Raw genomic sequence first — 22,098 nt, 5'->3', positions numbered from 1 at the left:
GGTGCCTAATACGTATACACACCCAAGCTTGGTGCCAAGAAAAGCAGCTGACCTGAGGTCTATGTGGGAAATGGAGTGTGAGGAGATTTTCTCCAGGATGCGTGTGTCAGGCAGGTATAGTGGGTGGTCCGGCCTGAGCAGAATGCTTCGACAGTGGGTTAGTAGAGTGGACACCAAACCCCCCTTGCAGACAATCTGCCGGTTCTTCTCTGATGTTACCATCACCTGGAGGTGGTGGGCTACTGAGTACTGTACCTCCACTGACAGCTGGGGTAGAGGAGGAGTGATTAAGAATTCAATTAAACCAAATTGAGTAAAATTCTAATGACAGCAAAGCAGTCTGAGAAGAGAGGAACTATGAGTAATCCAATTGAACTGAACTGAGTTGAAATTAATTGATTTCTACATAATATGAAAGAGCAATACAGCGTGAATGAAATCTAACTGATTCCTGAATTGATTCCTGCATATGACAGAGCAGTGTAGTCGGTCTGCTGATAGGTTACCTGTGGATCCTCTGCAGTAAAGACATGAGGCAGGAGAGTCATGATGACCCTGAGGGCTCCAGGATACAGTATGGTCTGGTCACAGGTAAACCTGAAGCCATAAACCCACAGATACATAGTATCACATAGTTATAACGTAATTATAATATGAAGCAATCTTGCTTGGCCTCTGATAGATTGGGTACGAGAGAAATTAACACTCATGCAACAACCTGGAATATACAGTACATTCGGAAAGTATTCAGGACCCTTGACTTTTTCCACATTTTGATACATTACAGCCTTATTTTAAAATGGATTAAATACTTTCCCCCCCACATCAATTTACACATAATACTCCATAATGACAAAGCAAAATCAAAGGTTTTTAGAATTTTTTGCAAAATAAAAAAATGAAATATCACATTTACATTGTAAGTATTGAAACACCTTTGGTAGTGGTTACAGCCTCGACTCTTCTTTGTTATGATGCTACAAGCTTGGCACACCTGTATTTGGGGGGTTTCTCCAATTCTTCTCTGCAGATTCTCTCAAGCTCTTTCAGGTTCAATGGGAAGCGTCTCTGCACAGCTATTTCCAGGCCTCTCCATAGATGTTCGATCGGGTTCTGGCTGGGCCACTCAAGGATATTCAGACACTTGTCCTGAAGCCACTCCTGCTTTGTCTTGGCTGTGTGCTTAACGTTGTTGTCCTGCTGGGAGGTAAACCTTCGCCCCAGTATGAGGTCCTGAGTGCTCTGGAGCAGGTTTTCATCAAAGACCTCTCTGTACTTTGCTCCATTCATCTTTCCCTCGATCCTGACTAGTCTCCCAGTCCCTGTCGCTGACACACCCCCACACCATGATGCTGCTACCATCATGTTTCGCTGTAGGGCTGGTGCCTGGTTTCCTCAAGACGTGAAGCCTGGCATTCAGCCCAAAGAGTTCAATCTTGGTTTCATCAGACCAGAGAATCTTGTTTCTCATGGTCTGAGACCTTTAGATACCTTTTGGAAAACTCCAAGCGGATTGTCATGTGCCTTTTACTGAGGATTGGCTTCCGTCTGGCCACTCTACAATAAAGGCCTGATTGGTGGAGTGCTGCAGAGATGGTTGTCCTTCTGGAAGGTTCTCCCATCTGAACAGAGGAACTCTGGAGCTCTTTCACCTCCGTGACCAAGGCCTTCTCCTCCGATTTCTCAGTTTAGCTGGGCGGCCAGCTCTAGGAAAATCTTGGTTGTTCCAAAATAACAATGAATGAGGCCACTGTGTTATTTGGGACTTTCAATACTGTAGACAATTTTTTGGTACCCTTCCCCAGATCTGAGGTCTGAATACTTTCTGAATGCACTGTAAAAGCTTAGAAGAAAACCATTGTAATATATAGGGAGGTGAAGATGGAAAGGGAGGGGGAGAATGAGAAGGAAAGGAGAAGGAGATAGAAAGGGAGATAGATATAGATGGACATTGAAATAGAGGTACTCTGGTACGATAGTGTATCTCTTTAACAAGAAACAACAGTTCCACCTGTAGTTAGTCTCAGAGCAGACAACAGCGACGCTGTGGCCTGCAGGTCTGGATCCCCCCGGTAGTTCATCCTCTGGTGTCTGTGAAGTCTGTCGGGTTGGTGGCACAGTCTGCAGCCTCTCTCCTCGACCACCACCCCCCTGGGTCTCTCCATCTCCCCCCTCCTCTCTCTTCTCTCCCACATGTCCTGCTGTCATCTCAAGGGCAGCGTAGGTCCCTGTAGCTAATTGGTCCAGGTAGGAGAGGAGCCTGATACAGGTCTGTAAAGGGGGAGGCAGGGGTGGCTTGGAGGTGGAAGAGAGGGAGGTGAGCACTGGGGTCTCAGACAGCTCCAGAAACTGGTGGAAGCTCCTCCCAAGAGAATGATTGTCCTCTGTTTCTCTCTGACCCCATCTCTGGCCCAGGCCCCTACTCATCATACCCCCAGCGTGGCCCTCCATCCTCTCTGTTGCCTCCCAGGCCTCAGTCTGGAAACAACCCAGCCGTAGTAAGGCTTCAGCCAGCCTCTCGTAGAACCCTTCAGCCTGGAACAAATTAATGAATTGGTCACTTTCATACAACCCATCCTTTGGCTTATGAGGTTATTGGACACCTCATTTGAATTAGTGACATCACAGTACTGTGGTGTTACTTACCTGGAACTGGTGTGAGTTGACAGGGTGTACGTGGACAGCTAGGGCGAGGGTGTGTAGGGTGAGGAAGAGGAGGTCTAGTATCCCCTGCTGCCCCTTAGCACCCCGCACCCCACCCTGAGTGGGGTCACTCAGAGCCCCCTCCATGTCCACCACCAGGGACAGCAGGCCGGTGAAGCCCCGCGCACGTCGAAATGCCCCCCAACTGTTAGGTCTCTCCAGAACCTTCAAAACTGACTGGAGAACAGAGAGAGAGAATTCAGTTACAGAAAATGTACACACACATCTAGCTCCATTTGTGCTTTAGTCCTCTCTGACTATCTAACAAACAAGGTAGACTATGTTATATTATACAGTTCTATGGATGAGGCAGATCGAGAAAGTCCGGTTAACATGGCTATTGAGAAGGTTATATGGCAAGTTTACAGGCATAGATTGAGGTCATTGAACTTGACCCATACAGAATTAACCCTTTACAGACAGCACAAACAGAATAGCCTGGACCAAACTATTCAGCTCACACACAGTATTCTCTTTGGGATGTTTGAGATGTTTGAGGTTTGGGAGTATGTTGTCAAAAAGGAATCAGTGACCAACATCTAGATATGTATAATGCCTAGTGAAAGTCTACACCCCTTGCACTCATTTTTTTCTGCATTTTTTTACTAGTTATCTACACAACCTGCTCCACTTTCAAAGTGAAAGAAACATTTTAGAACATTTTCTCAATTTCTAAAAAATGTAAAACGACGATGTCTTGATTGCTCATGTCTTTATAAAACCAGTGTCAGTATGCTAACTTAGCATATAGTGCTGCCACCCTAGACTTACCTCTGACTGGGCTTGTACCATGGTCCTCTACCTTACCAACACACTTAACTGCCCGCTTGACAACATGCAAAACAATTTAACTACAATTGGATAGTTCCATCGGCAACATTTCAAGCTTGCTGCGAAGTGAGCTTACAGTACATTCTTACCCCAAAGTTAATACTTTGTGGAAGCCCCTTTGGCAGCAACTACAGCTGTGAATAATTTTTAATAAGATTCTACCAACTTCGCACAACTCTTAATTAAGGCAACATATATTAATTGTTTTTGTCAAAATTGCTCAAGCTCAGTAAATTTGGTTGGGAATCATTGATGGACAGTAATTTTCAAACCTTTCAAGCAGACTCAAGTCAGGACTGAGAGTAGACCACTCAACTCCTCTTGGAAAGTCATTGTAATTGCCGCCAAAGGTGCTTCCACCAAGTATAAACTATGGGTTGTGGGGACATACCCAATCAAGACATATTTTTATTTATTTTTTTTATCCCTTTTTAGATTGATTTTTAAGGCAGCAAAATGTGAATCTGTGCAAGGGATGTGTAGACTTTCACTAGGCACTGTGTAAACATTTTGAGTAATAATGTATAATGCATTCAATTGCCTATCTGTAACGGCGTTCTTCTTTTGTTGAAAGAAAGTCGGACCGAAATGCAGCGTGTAAGTTACTCATGTTTATTAGGAAGACAAACGAACAAACTATACACGAATAACTAAATAAATACGAAAACAACAAACAGAATGTGAAACCTATTACAGCCTGACTGGTGCACACTACACAGAGACAGGAACAATCACCCACGAAATGCAAAGCGAAACCAGGCTACCTAAATACGGTTCCCAATCAGAGACAACGAGAATCACCTGACTCTGAATGAGAACCGCCTCAGGCAGCCAAACCTATTAAACACATACACCCCTAATCAGCTACAATCCCAACTACTACAAACCCCAATAAGAAAATACAGTACAATAACCCATGTCACACCCTGGTCTGACTAACTAATAAACTAAAACACAAAATACTAAGACCAAGGCGTGACACTATCAAAAAGTAAACAAAGCAAAATGCGAGCTTATCTCTTCCGTTCTATCCGGCCAATTAAAACAAGCAGGTCATGAAGGGATGAAAAATAGTCCTGACATAAATAAATAACCAAATCATAAATAACTTAGGGTAACCGTTGTTGAGGACTAAGCTAAATGTGATTAGCTTCATCTAATTTAGTGTTCTAATCCATCTGATAGGCAATGTGTGTGGCAGAACGCAGAGAGAAATGTGATTAACAAGAATTAGACTAATCACAATGGCTCTCAACACACGCCAAACCAGGTCACACTAAATCTGACTGCCACCTGCTTTAATCAAGTTAACACACATAGACACACTCGCGCACACACACTCACACAAACTCGTATACAAATACACACACTCGCACACACACCAAACACACAAACACCCCACCACTACACACTCACACACCCATACACACAAATATCGTCTGCGAGTTAGTACCCCTCTCATTCTGATCTATAAAAATAGACACGTACAGTAAGTCGCTAACTCACTTAGACCTAATCAGGTTTATCAGCCATTCTCTGATGTGATAGAGGTCCTAATCTTCATAGAGCTACAGCACAGGGCTGCAGGGGTAATCAAATAGCGCCCCGGCTAACAGCTAAACCTGTTTCAGCTAATCAATCTGCATTTGTCTATAATGCAATAAAGCTCCTGGAGGATGGGATAACAAATTCACTGCCTTATTATGTTTTAAACGTGTTACAATTTGTTAAAATTTGACGTGAAAATGAAATCTGCAGATTAGTCGAGACCCTCACGTGTTTTTGTTGGCTGTCGTTTCTCCTCATGCTTTAGCAAAATGTGTTTTTGACAACAATCCATAAAACATTACAGAGAGATCAATGTCTGTGTGTGTACCTGCAGCAGGTCTTGTTTGAGCCCCAGCTCCTGTTGTGTAGAGGAACAGAGAGCTCCTATAGCCGTAGACATAAACTCGTCAGGATTTATCTCTGACAGCTGCTCCAGGATGCTGAGGGTTGGTCCTCTGTACTGCTCCTCATCTAGAAATATCTTTATGTAGGGAACCATCCCAAGGTCACGGACTGACACTGAGAGAGCGGGGAAGAGAGAAAGCGAGAGAGCGAGCGAGAGCTGGAGAGTGATCGGGATGTGTGTACCTGATAGATTGTAGCATTTCTTTGGATAGACGCAGATATAAAGGCGAGGGGAGACAGATGAGAGTGAGAGGATGAGAGGAAAGTGGCTAGTGGTGGACCCAAGGATCGGACTAGTGCCTTTGGGGGCAATGTTGGTTGCACTACCGCTAGACCAGATTCCGACACTTACCTGTGTTTCTGATGGAGCGTAGGGTGAGGGCAGCCACTACTGTGAGCATGCTGGTGGTGAGAGCTCTCTCATTGTCCTCTACAGCTGACTGATCTTGGGGACCTGACAGAGAGAGATGAGATCACTGTGAGGAAGAGTGAAAGGCTCTATAGGCTCTATATAAGACTATATGTGGTAACATCATTGTTACAATAACATACATGCTCCTCTCGCCTTCCTGAGTATCTTGGCCCTCCTGCGTAGTTCTCCAAGCAGAAGTTCCAATAGACCTCCATCACTGAGAACCTCCGCTAGCAGACCACTACGCACTGTCAACCTGAAGAGGAATGGAAGAGATTTTGTATATTTTAAACTAAAGTCAAATCCAATCAAATTTGATTTGTCACATGCTTCGTAAACTAGTGTAGACTAACAGCGAAAAGCTTACTTACGGACCCTTCCCAACAATGCAGAGAGAAAAAAAGAGAAGTAATATAAAAATAATTACACAAGGTATAAATATGCAATGAGTAACTGGATATACAGTGCATTTGGAAGGTATTCAGACCCCTTGAATGTTCCACATTTTGTTACGTTTCAGCCTTGCCACGTCTACTCCCGCTCTCCCTCTCCGGCGCTCGATGTCGCAGGTCTACTAACCACCGGTCCTGGAAACCCATCTTTACGCACACCTGCGTCTCATCACCAGTCACACCTGGACTTCATTACTCCCTGACTACTTACCCTTAATATAATTATTTTTTGTTATCAGTTATCAGGTAGTGATGGTTATGTTTCTTTGTCAGACGTTTGTCTGTTTTGTATGTTTGTTCATATTAAACTCACTAACTGCACCTGCTTCTTGACTCCCTGCATCGACGTTACAGAATACTGCCTCAACATATGGAAGCATCAGTTAATCAGGACATGTCCCAGATAGTCAGCGAACAGGGACACTTACTTCGCCAACACTATGAACACCTGGCACAACTGCGGATGGCTATGGATGAGGTCCTCCACATTTTTCAACATCTAGACATTTCTGGAGGGGCTTCACCTCCAACAAGCGGAGGCTTCTCCGAGCAGAAGTCGACCCAGCGTGCCAGCACCCCAGCCCATCCAACAGTCCACCCAGGTCAGCGATGCTCGTTTGACCCTCCCGGACAAATATTACGGGTCTCCCTCCAAATGCCGTGGTTTCCTACTCCAGTGCTCCCTCTATTTCACTCATCAGTTGGGAGTTCCCACCACAGACAGGTCCAAGGTTGCCCCGGTTATTTCCCTGCTGACCGGACGGGCGTTGGAGTGGGCTATGGCCGTCTGAGAGACAAGAGGATCTGGGTTCCTATGAGGGGTTCAGGGTCTTCCACCATTCACGGGAGGGCAGAGAGGACAGTGGCAGCATCCAGTGGATGGAATGATCCGGCGCACTGCACCCTATTGAGAAGAGGATTGCGCAAAGAAGTCCAGACGGAGATGGCTTGCCGAGATGAAAATCTAACCTTGGACACACTCATCGCGATGGCCATTCGTCTGGATAACCTCCTTCGGGAGCGTCAGCACCCCCATCGACTCTCTCCCTCCTTCTTGACAGTTCTGCCTCAGAGCCTGAACCCATGGCCACAAGCCTCCCCGCGGCTGAGCGACGCCATCGGAGGCAGTTAGGGCTCTGTCCCTATTGCGGCCAGGAAGGGCACCAGCTTCAACGGTGTCTGGTACGTCCCAACCCAGAATCCACGAGAGCAGAGGAACTTCCTGGGTTAGGCATGATTACTCCATCATCATCACTGTCCGTCAAACCTTTTTCAGTATCGATTTCACTAGGAGGCGGTCCCTCGTCTATTGTTTCTACAGCTCTAAAGGGTTCTTGTGACACAGGGAATTTTATTGACGAGACCTTTGCCTCCTCCCTGCACATCACCTCATACCCGCTCTCTTCTCTATTTCTGGTCCAAGCGTTGGATATACGACCATTGGGATCCGGCACTATTACGCACGTCACAGTTCCACTCACCCTCACTGTGGGACCCAAGCACCAGGAAAACCTTTCCTTCCTCTTCACCTCCGACCCATGCACAAAGTCATCATTGGCCTCCTGTGGCTCCAACTCCATAATCCCACCATCTCCCCATCTCCTGGTCAGAGAGGAGGATTACCGCCTGGGGACCAGGATGTCGGAGGACCTGCTTTCCCTGTCCCTGTGTTTCCACATTGGTAAAAGGCCCTGTGTGTGTCCGTCAGCTCATCAATCGGTCCTCCGGAGCGTATTTACGTCCCAATGGGGGTTAGAGATTGGTTGCTGACCTGGGCACACACATCCCTCGCCTCTGGACACCCAGGTGTCACCCGCACCACTCAATCCCTTTCTGAGAAATAATGGTGGCCCACTTTGGCACAGGACGTTGCACACTATGTCAACTCATGTCAAGTTCAGTATGTACTCAATATAAATCTCACCGCACGCTCCAGCAGGAAAACTCCTTCCCCTTCCTGTGCCACAGCATCCCTGGTTTCATCTGTCAATTTATTTCATCACTGATCTCCCCTTGTCTGATGGTTTCACCACCATTTTGGTGGTTGTGGACAGATTCTCAAAATCATGTAGTTTCATCTCTCTCTCTGGTCTCCCTAACGCTCTCCGGGTCGCTGAGGTACTGTTCCAGCAGGTCTTCCGGGACTTTCACCATCCGGAGGAAGGCTTTCATGGAGAAGCTGGGGTCACAGTCAGTCTCACTTCTGGGAACCAGCCTCAATCTAACGGGCAGGTGGAGATGATGAACCAGGAGCTGGGGAGGTTCCTGAGGATTCACTGCCAGGACCAGCAGGGGGAGTGGGCCCCATTCCTTCCTTGGGCTGAATACGCCCAGAATTCATTTGGACACTCCTCCACTAAGCTGACTCCCTTCCAGTGTGTTCTGGGTTATCAGCCGGCACTGGCTCCGTGGAATCCGATCCAGACCGAACCTCCTGCGGTGGACGAGTGGTTCAGGTGCGCAGAAGAGGTATGAATCGATGCCCTCGTGAGATTTTAGCACGCCATCCACCGTCAGTGAGGCTCCCGTGTTCCATCCTGGTGATCGTGTCTGGCTCTCCACCAGGAACCTCTCGCTCTGCCTGTCCTCTAAGAAGCTGAGTCCATGGTTTGTGGGGCCGTTCAAGGTCCTCCAGAGGGTCAACGAGGTAACTTACAGATTACAACTCCCTAATAACTATCGGATCTCACCTTCTTTTCATGTTTCCCTCCTCAGACCAGGGGCCCCTGACCCCTGGCTGATGCCGTCCCCCACAACACCCCTCCGCCTCCCTTGGACATTGAAGAGAACCCTGCCTATATTGTCAAATCACTTCTGGACTCCCGACGTTGTGGGAGTACCGGATGGACTGGGAGGGGTACAGTCCAGAGGAGCGGTGCTGGGTTCCGGTGGACGACATTCTAGATCCCAACATCAGGACGGCGTCATTCTGCAGAGGGGGGTGGGGGTACTGTCAGGTCTACTCCCGCTCCCCCTCTCCGGCGCTCGACGTCGCCGGTCTACTAAGCACCGGTCCTGGCAACCCATATTTACACACACCTGCATCTCATCATCAGTCACATCTGGACTTAATTACTCGCTGATGCCCTTGATATGGCACTCTTTTGTTATCAGTTATCAGGCAGTTTTGGTTATGTTTCCTTGTCATACGTTTCTCTTTTATTGTATTGTGCTATGTTGGTTCATATTACACTCACTAGTTGCACATGCTTCCTGACTCCCTCCGTCGACGTTACACTTATTCAAAAATGTATTAAATTATTTTTTTCCCTCATCAATCTACACACAATACCCCATAATGATGAAGGGAAAACAGATTCTCAGTTTTTTTGCCAATGTATTATTACATAAGTATTCAGAACCTTGCTATGAGAATCGAAATTGAGCTCAGGTGCATCTTGTTTCCATTTTTCATCCTTGAGATGTTCCTACAACTTCATTAGAGTCCACTTGTGGTAAAATCAATTAATTGGACATGATTTGGAAAGGTCCACACCAGTCTATATAAGGTCCCACAGTTGACAGTGCATGTCAGAGCAAAAACCGAGCCATGAGATCGAAGAAATTCTCTGTAGAGCAACGAGACAGGATTGTGTGTGTCGAGGCACAGGCTACCAAAAAATATCTGCGGCATTGAAGGTCCCCAAGAACTCCCTCATTCTTAAATGGAAGAAGTTTGGAATCACCAAGACTCTTCCTAGGGCTGGCCACCTGGCTAAACTGAGCAATTGGGGGAGAAGGGCATTCTTCAAGGAGGTGACCAAGAACCCAATGGTCACGTTTTTATATATATATTTATTTTTCTCCCCAATTTCATGTCATCCAATTGGTAGTTACAGTCTTGTCCCATTGTTGCAACTCCTGTACGGATTTGGAAGAGGCGAAGGTCGAGAGCCGAGCGTCCTCTGAAACACAATCCAACCAAGCCGCACTACTTCTTGACACAATGCCCGCTTAACCCGGAAGCCAGCCGCACCAATGTGTCGAGCGAAACACCACACACCTGGTGACCATGTCAGAGTGCATTGCGCCCGGCCTTCCACAGGAGTTGCTAGAGCGCGATGGGACAAGAACATCCCTGATGGCCAAATCCTCCCCTAACCCGCATGGCGCTGGGCCAATTGTGCGCAGCCCCATGAGTCTCCCTGTCGTGGCCGGCTGCGACAGAGGCTGGACTTGAACCAGGATCTCTAGCGGCACAGCTAGCACTGCGGTACAATGCCTTAGACCACTGTGCCACTCGGGACGCCCGATGGTCACTCTGACAGAGCTCCAGAGTTCCTCTGTGGAGATGGGAGAACCTTCCAGAAGGACTCCACCAATCAGGCCTTTATGGTAGAGTGTTCAGACAGAACAAACTCCTCAGAAAAAGGCACATGACAGCTCACTTGGAGTTACCAAAAGGCACCTAAAGGACTCTAGTCTGGTGAATCCAAGGTTGAACTTTTGTCATTATGGGGTGTTGTGTGTAAATTGATGAGAAGAACAACAACAATTTAATACATTTTTAAATAAGGCTTTAACGTAACAAAATGTGGAAAAAGTCAAGGGGTCTGAATACTTTCTGAATGCACTGAACACTGTAAAAAAGTACCTTAAATATACACTCAGTGGCCAGTTTTTTAGGTACACCATCCCATTCACTAAAATGGTTTACTCATACAGACAGTGAGTCACGGGGCTGTGGTTATATAAAGTAGGCAGACAGGCATCGAGGCATTCAGTTACTGTTCGATTGAACGTTAAATTTAGCAAAACGAGTGACCTAAGCGACTTTGAGCATGGTACGATGCTCAAAGTCAGCTGCATTCCTGTGGGCGAAAAAAAATACCATTGATGAGAGAGGTCAAAGGAGAATGGCAAGACTCATGCAAGCTCTCAGGCGGGACATGAACAGGCAAATAACAGCGCAATACAAAAGTGGTGTGCAGAATGGCATCTCGGAACACACAACTTGTCGGTCCTTGTCACGAATGGGCTATTACAGCAGATTAAGAGGCTCCAGTGGGCACGCAATCACCAACACTGGACAACTGAGGCATGGAAAAACATTGCCAGGTCCGATTGCTTCATGCTGATGGCTGAGTCAGGATTTGGTGTAAACAGCATGAGTCCATGGCCCCATCCTGCCTGGTGTCAACAGTACAGGATGGTGGCGTAATGGTGTGGGGAAGTGTACCTAATAAACTTTCCACTGAGTGCATATTGTATCATCCCAGTCATAGAGTCATTTATAAATTTATAAATCAATGTGTCTTATACTGGGGACGAATCCAATTTAACCTTTGGGGATCAATAAAGTTTATTCCTAAATTTAAACCTGTGGAAGCAGCCGAGGGCAGCCACTCCAAACTGTGCCCCTCCGGCCACGGCCCCTGCCCAGCCCTGCTTCAGCACCGCCTGCACCGCACGCACGGCCTCGTGGGGGATGTAATTAAGATGGAATGCCACCTGGACAGACACATTAACAGGATAGTTCAGTCAATAGTGGTGAATCAACAGATACGTATGTTACCAAATTATCAATTGCGGAATTAATTCAACATAACGGACATATGAAGTCATGGATGGAGAACTATAAATGTAAAGCTTGTTAAGGGGATAGCTTCCTTGAATGACAGGACATTGATAGATTCTGATGCAGATTTTGTGTGTATGTACTTAACAAGTGAAGTTACCTTGTGTGCATGCAAGTGTGTGTGCTTGTGCACGCATGTGTGTGTATGTGCCTACTTGCCCACAGGTGCATGTGTCACTCAACCCACCATCTCTAACATAGAGAAGAACAGTCTGTGTACAGGAGGTGGTTTCTTCGAAACACACTGAGCTAGCTGAGCCAGTGATTGAACAGTCCACTCTAACAGGAAGAAGTTGGCCCTGTTCCATGACCACACAGTCCTGATGGTGCTTAGGATCTGGCTGCAGAAAACACAGTCCTCTGACCTCTGGAAGGAACCCTGGAGCAAACGGAACGCTGATAGGTTCCTTACCGCAGAGCCTGGAAGGACAGGGGTTAAAAATGAGTGGGAAAAAAATACATTATTGTGGGAATCTCAAAAGTACTAAGTGCCTTAATCCTCTCATCATCTCCTTCCTGTAATTTGCTCAAAACTGAGAACACATCATAGGAAAATATTTTTGTGCAGACCCTCTGCACTGCGTCTTATGACACAAGGATAGAAAGCCTGAAGCAGAAGGTTAACTAGGCTCAGATAGAAACAGATATGTAAAAGTGTAATAAACTAGGAGCAGTGTTTCCCCTAGGTCGAAGAAGAGAGACAGACACCCCAAAAAAAGGTTCAGTCAATGAGGATTTGTTTCACATAGAAAGACACTGGCTGGGCTGGTTAGTTATAGTGCCTATGACCACTATCCCTACCTGGAAAAATATGTTTGTTTTGTGTTTGATGTTGACTGAGAAGGGGACCGGAAATATATTCCCATGCAGCTGACAAAGTAATATATGTGAAAATAATCTTATGGCATACTCAAAGGTCAATTTAAGCAAAGGTATGTTTTAGTTTAGGAACCATTTATCATATTTTGCTCAATTCCATAGAGGAATGACGGTTGAACAATTAACTCACAAATAACCTAAACAGGAGAAAATAACCAAGGGAATCGAGTTACGCTCACATAGATTGATAGATAACGAATGTGTTAAGTTGCATAAAAACATTGGGAAAACATCATTATCCGGACGGATAAAGTTTGGAAGCACAGCATTGTCAGAATATTCCGAGATGGTCTTAGATTTAGGAGCGGGGACATGGATATGTTTGTGGTAAATAAAGATAAAAGTAGTTTGTAATAAGATTAATTTTCACCTGTAATGAAAATCATATCACAGACAAATAAGATCATCCTAAAATACCCTTGTCTCAACGCTGGTGAGAGAGGTGCTCCTGTAGGTGATATATGGGCTCTCTCTCTGTGAGTGTGTGTGTGTGTGTGTGTGTGTGTGTGTGTGTGTGTGTGTGTGTGTGTGTGTGTGTGTGTGTGTGTGTGTGTGTGTGTGTGTGTGTGTGTGTGTGTGTGTGTGTGTGTGTGTGTGTGTGTGTGTGCGTGTGCGCGTGTGCGCGTGTGCGTGTGTGTGTGTGTGATAGATGGGTAGCCTCTGTGCGGTGGTGTTTTATGAATGCAGTGTGTCTGTTAACAGAGTTAGGACTGCAGACACTTCATCATCTTGGACATAATCACCTCATGGCTCCTGTTAACCTGAGAGGTGGAGCAAGGGAGGGGAGAAGGAGACTGTTTGGGGAGTACAAGGGAAGAGTGTGGGAAGGGGTAGAGGAGTGTTTGGAGGTGGGAGGCACACAAGGTTTCCCACCTACCCACCTACATTTGTTCTTGAAAAGTGTGGAGGAAACGGGGGCAGGAGGGGGGAGAATAAAAGGAAGTGTTTTCTTACCTGTGGTGAGTGAGGGGTCAAACTTGAAGCCAGGTGGCTGAGGGTTGGTGACACAGAGCGCCACCTTCAGCTCTGACCTCCCAAACAGACACAAAGACGCTAGCAGAGATAACAGGTCCTCTACTGAACCAAACTCCTCCGCAGGCACACCCTCCTCACACCTGCCATTGTGAAAAATTGGGAATTAATGGCACGGAGAGAGTGTGAAAGAGACACAGTAAAGGGTCTAGATATAAAGTGAAAGATAAAATATTATTTGTAGCCATATATCTGTAAGCAGACAAACTGCAGAGACATAAATAGCATTGTGTTGTGTGCAGAATTGGCTTTAACCCAAAAATAAATCTAATTACATTATGTCTGTTGCACGCACCTTTATTCCTGGAAGCCATATTTCCAAGAAATCTGGATAAGTTCCCCTACTGACGCTTTCAATAAAGACATATGTTTTTACTCTGTCCCTCTCCCTCCCACCTTTAAACACTCCCTTTCTCTCCCTCACCATCATCCTTCCTCACCCTCTCTTTCTCCCTCAATTCCCTCCCCCCATCTCCTTCTCTCTAACTCACCGGGTCATGATGGCCTGTAAGACAGTGTATCCATCGTTATTTTCAAGCTCGGTGAACAGAGCAGGGTTGAGCTGGTAGGAGTCTATGATGAAGCTGAACACTGTGACAGCCACCTCAGCTAAGACTGGAGCTGGGGCACGATCACTGATACGCTGCAGGTTCTGAATACAGATACGCACACAGTTCTTAGCTGAGGAGAGAGTGGAGAAATAGTATATATATATATATATATATATATATATATATATATATATATATAGAGAGAGAGAGAGAGAGAGAGAGAGAGAGAGAGAGAGAGAGAGAGAGAGAGAGAGAGAGGGAGATTATTATTATATTGATTAGATTCCACGCTGTATCACAACCTGCTGTGATTGGGAGTCCCATATAAGGCTGTGCACAGTTGGCCCAGGGTCGTCCGGGTTAAGGCCGGGGTAGGCCATCATTGTAAATAAGACTTTGATCTTAAATGGCTTGCCTAGTTCTTGACGCACACATCCCGTTAGCGGGATCATTTTCATCAACACCCACTGAATTGCAGGGCGCCAAATTCGAATTAAATTACTAAACATATTTAATTTTCATGAAATCACAAGTGCAATATAGCAAAACACAGCTTAGCTTGTTGTTAATCCACCTGGTGTGTCAGATTTCAATACAGCTTTTCGGCGAAAGCATAACAAGCGTTTATGTAAGAACATCTCTCTCAGTAGACAAAATATTACAAACACCTAGCAGCTAAGTAGATTGGTCACGAAAGTCAGAAAAGCAATAGATTAAATCACTTACCTTTGATGATATTTGGATGTTTGCACTCACGAGACTCCCAGTTACAAAATAAATGTTCCTTTTGTTCCATAAAGATTATTTTTATATCCGAAATACCTCGTTTGGCGCATTATGTTCAGAAATCCACATGCTCGAGCGGTCATGACATCACAGACGAAAATTCCAAATTGTATCCGTAATGTCCACAGAAACATGTCAAACGTTTTTTATAATCAATCCTCAGGTTGTATTTAAAATATATAATCGATAATATTTAAACCGGGACTCTCGCTTTTTCAATAGGAGAGGGAGAGACAATGGCTGCCCCACTCTGTTGCGCAAGCAAAACACTAACACAATATTATCTTTCTCGCTCATTTTTCAAAATAAAGCCTGAAGCTATGTCTAACGACTGTTGACACCTTGAGGAAGCCATGGGGAAAGGAATCTGTTTGATACCCCTTTAAATGGAGCAAAGGCAGGCTATGGAACATGGAGCTTTCAAAATAGAAGCCACTTCCTGGTATGATTTTCCTCAGGGTTTCGCCTGCAATATCAGTTCTGTTATACTCACAGACAATATGTTGAGTGTTTTCTATCCCAATCTTACAATTATATGCACATCCTAGTTTCTGGGTCTGAGAAATAGGCAGTTTCAAATGGGTATGTTTTTTAGCCAAAAACGAAAATCCTGCCCCCTACACTCAAGAAGTTTTAATTAAATAAAGGTTAAATAAAAATAAAAAAATAGAGTGGCACTATTATTGCTTGAAGGGCATTCTAGAGCGTGCATTATTTTCCTCTAACGACCGGTATATCAGCACGGTAGAATTCAATGGCTATTTCAATCTTACACGTTCAATGTTGGAGCTATTTTTGAAAGCAAAAGTTGAATTGTAAACATTGTTGACATTGTTGAATTTGATTTTCATAATAGCAAGCTAGGACTGATGGTAAGGTTAGCTAAACTAGCAAGTCTGTTTGTTTGGTTACCAAGGCAACTACTGTAGCTACTGTATCTAGTAAACTTGCTAGCTACTTCAGTGGATGTTGAACACATTTCATGCGGGAAATGTGTTAAATTATAGCCATGGTAAAAAAAGGATAATCAACTATGGGCTCTAGGGGCTATGCATTCTATGGGAAAATAAGCAGCTCTGTGGAAGGTAAATTCTGTTTCACTCCACTCGCGCGTTGCGGAACACATTTCGCTCATTCCTGATTTTCCATAGAATGCATAGGCCCTCGTTGATTATCCCTTACATATGTCCTCCATGACCAAAACAAACTGATAACGATCACCAAAACAAACCAGACAACGGTCATGTTCTGTGCTCTGGGCTGTGTATGGGAACAGCTAAGTAGATAATGAGGTCTGAGTGGATATCATGTGAATGTCTACTTCTGTGTTTGTCATGAGACCTGGGGCTCTGGTGACTGCTGCTTATCTTTACCCACGTTCCTGAGAGAGGAAAATCATCCCATCAATAAGGTGAGTGGTCTTAATGTTCTGGTGATTACTGCATCCCAGCAAACTGGGAACATTCCTATAACATTAGCTAAGATTCCCATTGAGTTCTAGTATCTTTTGTCCAACAACCACCACAGAAAATTCCTCAAAAGTTCTCATTAGGTTTCCTGTTTACGTAATAACACAATGTACCAGTAATGTTTTATCAGAAAACCAAAATTGGTTATGTGAAAGTTCCTAGAACATTCGTTAGGTTGCAGCAAATGTTCTCATAACACAAAAACTGTTCATTTGTGGTGATGATTATAGAATGTTTGTATAAAACTGATGTTGGAAGAACGTTTCTACAATTAACCTCTAAAGTCGTCTAAGCTAACATATGGAATTGTTTTTAGATGGTTCAATATTTAGATGGTTCAAAATTCAATATTTTATCAAATAATAACAACAATAAAAAATAGATACCTAAATGGGTCCTAAAATTCAAAATCAAATAGCAAAATGATCCATAGTCTTACCATCATGTTTCATTAGGTTGTGGTAACATTGCGGGGACGTGACAAGAGGTATATTTCCAAAACACAAAAACTGTCCAGTTGTACTGACGTTCAGATAATATTTGTATCAGGGTGCACAAAACAGTCCTTTGATGTTGCAAAAATGTTGACAGAGCAGCCTTTAAAGGTTCCCAGAACATGTAGTTAGGTTGTATGAACAGTGTAGGTACATTACAAGAGATAGGTTCCCAAAACACAAAATATGCTCAGTTGTGATAACATTTTTCTAGGCAAGTCAGAACAATTTAAGAATGTAAGAACTATTTATTATGTACAATGATAAGAACAAATTATTATTTACAATGACGGCCTGCCGGGGAACAGTGGGTTCAGGGGCAGAACCACAGATTTTTCCCTCGTCAGCCAGGGGAATTGATCCAGCAACCTTTTGGTTACTGGTCCAATTCGCTAACCACTAGGATACCTGCCACCCCAGGTTGCACAGGACATTCCCTTAATGTTGTAAGAATGAAATAAGTCAGTTTTTATGATGTTCATATCATATTTGTTATAGGTTTAATATATTATTCCATTGATGTTCACTCAATATACATTTGACCTTGTCTTGGAGGTTTGTTACTCAAAACATTTCAAGAACATTTATATAATGATATATTTACGTTTGACCTAATACTACCACACATTCGCCGCATGCGAAAGCTGATTGGAATACATTTCCCTGACAACCAAAAGTACATGTTACATTTTGAATGCTTGGCAGGACAGAAAATGGTCCAATTCACACACATCCCTGGTCATCCCCACTGCCTCTGATCTGTCAGACTCATTAAACACAAATGCTTTGTTTGTAAATTATGTCTGAGTGTTGGAGTGTGCCCCTGGCTATCCATAAAAAAAACAAGAAAATTGTTCCATCTGGTTTTCTTAATATTAGGATTTTTTTATTATTCGTACTTTTACTTTTGATACTTGAGTATATTTAAAACCAAAAACCTTTAGACTTTTACTCAAGTATATTTTACCGGGTCATTTTCTGTTAGGTTCTATAAGGATGACAACTGGATACTTTTTCCACCACTGCATTTCTGACTGGATTTATACAACTGAACGAAATATACTCTTTTAGTATTTCAGCCTCAATTTCACTTTCACTCAAAAGAAACATGGTTAAAGAAAATAGTGGATTGAACCTGCAATCTTTGGATCTGCAGCCAGATCATGAACCCTCTGCGTCACAAGAGGATATCTGTGGCCTTGTAATTAAAATGTTCCTTTTCACTTCATATGCGGTGTACTTATAACACTGCATTTCAATATTTTCTTTCTTCACCACAGGTCTTGAAAGCCTTTAACTCATATTATTGTGTATTCATGTCCTTCTTAAATACAGACTCATAACATTCAAACTACACCACACAAAAATATAAACCCAACATGTAAAGTGTTGGTCCCATGTTTCATGAGCTGAAATAAAAGATCCCAGAAATTTCCCATACGAACAAAAAGCTAATTTCTCTCAAATTTTGAGTACAAATGTGTTTACATTCCTATTAATGAGCATTTCTCCTTTGCCAAGATAATCCATCCACCTAACAGTTGGGCATATCAAGAAGCTGATTAATTACATACAGTGGACTCCAAAATTACCGGCACCCCTGATTGGCAATGCACAAACAATACTTAAAAAATATAAACAGTATAATTATAGAGATAAACTCAAAATACCAACGTGTGATAAATACTGTACTTTATTAATGTTCCAATGGAACCCACCAAAATCATACAATTATTTAATACAAAATACATTTCACCAAAATCAAAGTTTCATAATTATTGGCACTCCTCATTTATTACTTAGTCATTTAGTGCAACCATCTCTGGCAAGGATAACAGCATGAGTCTTTTCCTGTAATGTTTGACAAGGTTAAGGAACACATTTGGAGGGATTTTGGACCATTCCTCTATGCAGATCGTTTCAAGATCCTTCACATTCATGGGTTTGCATGCCCTCTTCAACTCAGACCACAGGTTTTCGATTGGATTGAGGTCCAGCGACTGAGATGGCCATGGCAGAACATTGATTTTGTTGTTACAGAACCATTTCTGTGTGGATCATGTTTTGGGTCATTGTCTTGTTGGAAAGTCCACATATGGCCAAGTCCCAACCTTCTGGCAGAGGCAACCAGACTGTCAGACAAAATTGCCTGGTACTTGGTGGAATTCATTATGCCATCAATCTTAACCAGTGCTTCTGGACCTCTGGAATTAAAACAGCCCCAAAACATCACTGACCCAACACCATTTTTCACCGTGAGTATGAGATGCCTCTCCTTGTATCCATCTCTGTTTCGACACCAATCATGCCGATGCTGTATCTGACCAAAACGTTACATTTTGGTCTCATCTGACCAGAGCACCTTCTTTCAATCATAATTTAAATGACGTTTGGCAAACTCCAAGCGCTTTGCGTCTGTGTCTTGGGGTCATTAAGGGCTTTTTTATGGCAACCCTTCCAAAGAGCCTGTGGTTGTGGAGGTGGCTGATGGTGCTTTTTTAAACCTGGATGACCCCAAGATGCCACCAAGGTTTGCAATTCTTTCACAGTGATTCTTGGAGATTGTGTTGCTTATCTCACCATCCTCTTCCCTATCCTGGGGGGAAAATGCATTTGCGTCCTCTACCCGTGAGGTTTTTAACTGTTCCATATCTTTTGAATTTTTTTAATAATTGCCCTGACAGTGCTCAGTGGTATATTCAATCATTTGTGGATCTTCTTGTAGCCATTACCAGATTTATGACGGTCTACGACCATCTGTCTCTTTTGAACTGCCAGTTCTTTTGTTTTCTTCATGGTGTTGAATGACAAAAGGATATTGCATGCGTGTTACCTCATTTTTATACCCTAGTGAAAAAGGAAGTGATAGAATGGCTCAAAATAGTTCCTTAACACTGAGATAAACTTAAATAAGTGGAATTTAATTCCTGGTTTAATTTTGGTAGATGTTATTTACAATAATATTTAAGGGTGCCATTAATTGTGAAACCTTGATTTGGAAAACATAGATTTTTAATGAAATCAATAAATTATTTTGTTGGGTTCCATTGAAACATTAATAAAGTACAGTATTTTTCACATGTTGGTATTTTGAGTTTGTCTCTATACAGTAATTATATTGTTTATATTTGTTTAAGTATTGTTAGTGCATTGCCAGTAAGGGGTGCCAGTAATTTTGGAGCCCACTGTAGGTGCAGCTTGTGCTGTAAACAATAAAAGGCTAAAATGTGCAGTTTTGTCACACAACACAATGCAACAGATGTATCAAGTTTTGAGGGAGCGTGCAATTGGCATGATAATTGCCGGAATGTCCACAGAGCATGTGTATGGCGTCGTGTGTGCGAGCAGTTTGCTGATGTCAAGTTGTGAACAGAGTGCTCAATGGTGGTGGTGGGGTTATGGTATTGGAAGGAATAAGCTACGGACAACAAACACAATTGCATTTTATCGATGGCAATTTGAATACACAGAGATACCATGATCAGATTCTGATCTCAATGTCTTGCCATTCATTCACCAACATCGCCTCATGTTTCAGCATGATAATGCATGACCCCATGTCGCAAGGATCTGTACACAATTCCTGGAAGCTGAAAATGTCCCAGTTCTTCCATGACCTGCAAACTCACCAGACATGTCACCCATTGAGCATGTTTGGAATGCTCTGGATTGTGTACAACATTGTGTTCCATTACCCCCCCCCCAACATCCAGCAACTTCGCAAAGCTGTTGAAGAGGAGTAGAACAACATTCCACAGTCTGATAAAGTCCATGCGAAGGAGATGTGTCGTGATGCATGAGGCAAATTATGGTCATACCAGATATTTTTCAGATCCACACCCCTGCCTTCTTTTAAGGTATCTGTGACCAACAGATGCATATCTGTACTACCAGTCATGTGAAATCCATAGATTAGAGCCTAATGAATTTATTTCAATTGACTGATTTCCTTATATGAACTATAACTCACTAAAATCTTAGAAGTTCGTGTATGTTGCGTTTATATTTCTGTTCAGTATAAATAAGAAAACTATTTAACCTTTTCTCAATTTCCAAATCACATTTTATTAGACTTTCAAAACGTGATGAAGAAGGACAATCATAAAATACCGTGTTACAAGTACACAGAATATGAAGAGAAAAATAACATTTTAACTCCAAAATTATGCTTATGTCCCGATGGGCTTGATAAATAGTTTATGCACTATTGTAAAGGATTAATTGCATGAAGAAATATTAATGGAAATATATACAGTGCATTCGGACAGTATTCAGACCCCTTCCCTTTTTCTGCATTTTGTTACGTTACAGCCGTAATCTAAAATGGAGTAAATAAAAAAAAAATACTCATCAATCTACACACAACACCTCATACTGACAGAGCAAAAAAAGGTTTTTGGAAATCTTTGCAAATTTATTACAAATAAAAAACTGAAATATCACATTTACATAAGTATTCAGACCCTTTACTCAGTACGTTGTTGAAGCACCTTTGGGTGCGTTTACAACCACGAGTCTTCTTGGGTATGCTGCTACAAGCTTCGAACACCTGTATTTGGGGAGTTTCTCCCTTTCTTATCTGCAAATCCTCTCAAGCTCTGTCAGGTTGGTTGAGGAGCGTCGCACAGCTATTTTCAGGTCTCTCCAAAGATGTTCGATCGGGTTCAAGATCGGGCCCTGGACATTCAGAGACTTATCCCGAAGCCACTCCTGCGTTGTCTTGGCTGTGTGCTTATAGTCGTTGCCCTGTTGGAAGGTGAACCTTTCGCCCCAGTATGAGGTCCTGAGCGCTCTGGAGCAGGTTTTCATGAAGGATCTCTCTGTACTTTGCTCCGTTCATCTTTCCTTCAATCCTGACTAGTCTCCGAGTCTCTGCCGCTGAAAAACAAAACCACAGCATGATGCTGCCACCACCATGCTTCACTGTAGGGATTCTGACAGGTTTCCTCCAGACATGA

The 22,098-nt window shown here is 43.5% G+C and overlaps 1 protein-coding gene across 3 annotated transcripts in view; it reads right to left on the bottom strand.

Annotated features, from left to right (window-relative positions):
* The window catches only part of wdfy4 (WDFY family member 4), a 191,577-nt gene that overhangs the window by 152,748 nt on the left and 16,731 nt on the right, over positions 1–22,098 (bottom strand). For all 3 annotated transcript variants that reach the window (XM_064934604.1, XM_064934603.1, XM_064934605.1), the window contains exons 7-17: positions 14,332–14,521; positions 13,763–13,923; positions 12,117–12,349; positions 11,672–11,802; positions 6,040–6,155; positions 5,840–5,941; positions 5,411–5,601; positions 2,647–2,880; positions 2,012–2,535; positions 507–597; positions 53–267 (exon numbers count right to left, since the gene is read on the bottom strand). In XM_064934604.1, coding sequence (XP_064790676.1) covers positions 53–267; positions 507–597; positions 2,012–2,535; positions 2,647–2,880; positions 5,411–5,601; positions 5,840–5,941; positions 6,040–6,155; positions 11,672–11,802; positions 12,117–12,349; positions 13,763–13,923; positions 14,332–14,521 — 2,188 coding nt within the window. The remainder of the gene's footprint in view (positions 1–52; positions 268–506; positions 598–2,011; positions 2,536–2,646; positions 2,881–5,410; positions 5,602–5,839; positions 5,942–6,039; positions 6,156–11,671; positions 11,803–12,116; positions 12,350–13,762; positions 13,924–14,331; positions 14,522–22,098) is intronic.

Source organism: Oncorhynchus masou, chromosome 24 (assembly GCF_036934945.1).
Source record: "Oncorhynchus masou masou isolate Uvic2021 chromosome 24, UVic_Omas_1.1, whole genome shotgun sequence".
Lineage (NCBI taxonomy): Eukaryota > Metazoa > Chordata > Actinopteri > Salmoniformes > Salmonidae > Oncorhynchus > Oncorhynchus masou.
Note: the sequence above shows the minus strand (reverse complement) of the source record. Positions and strands in the feature narration are given on the sequence as shown.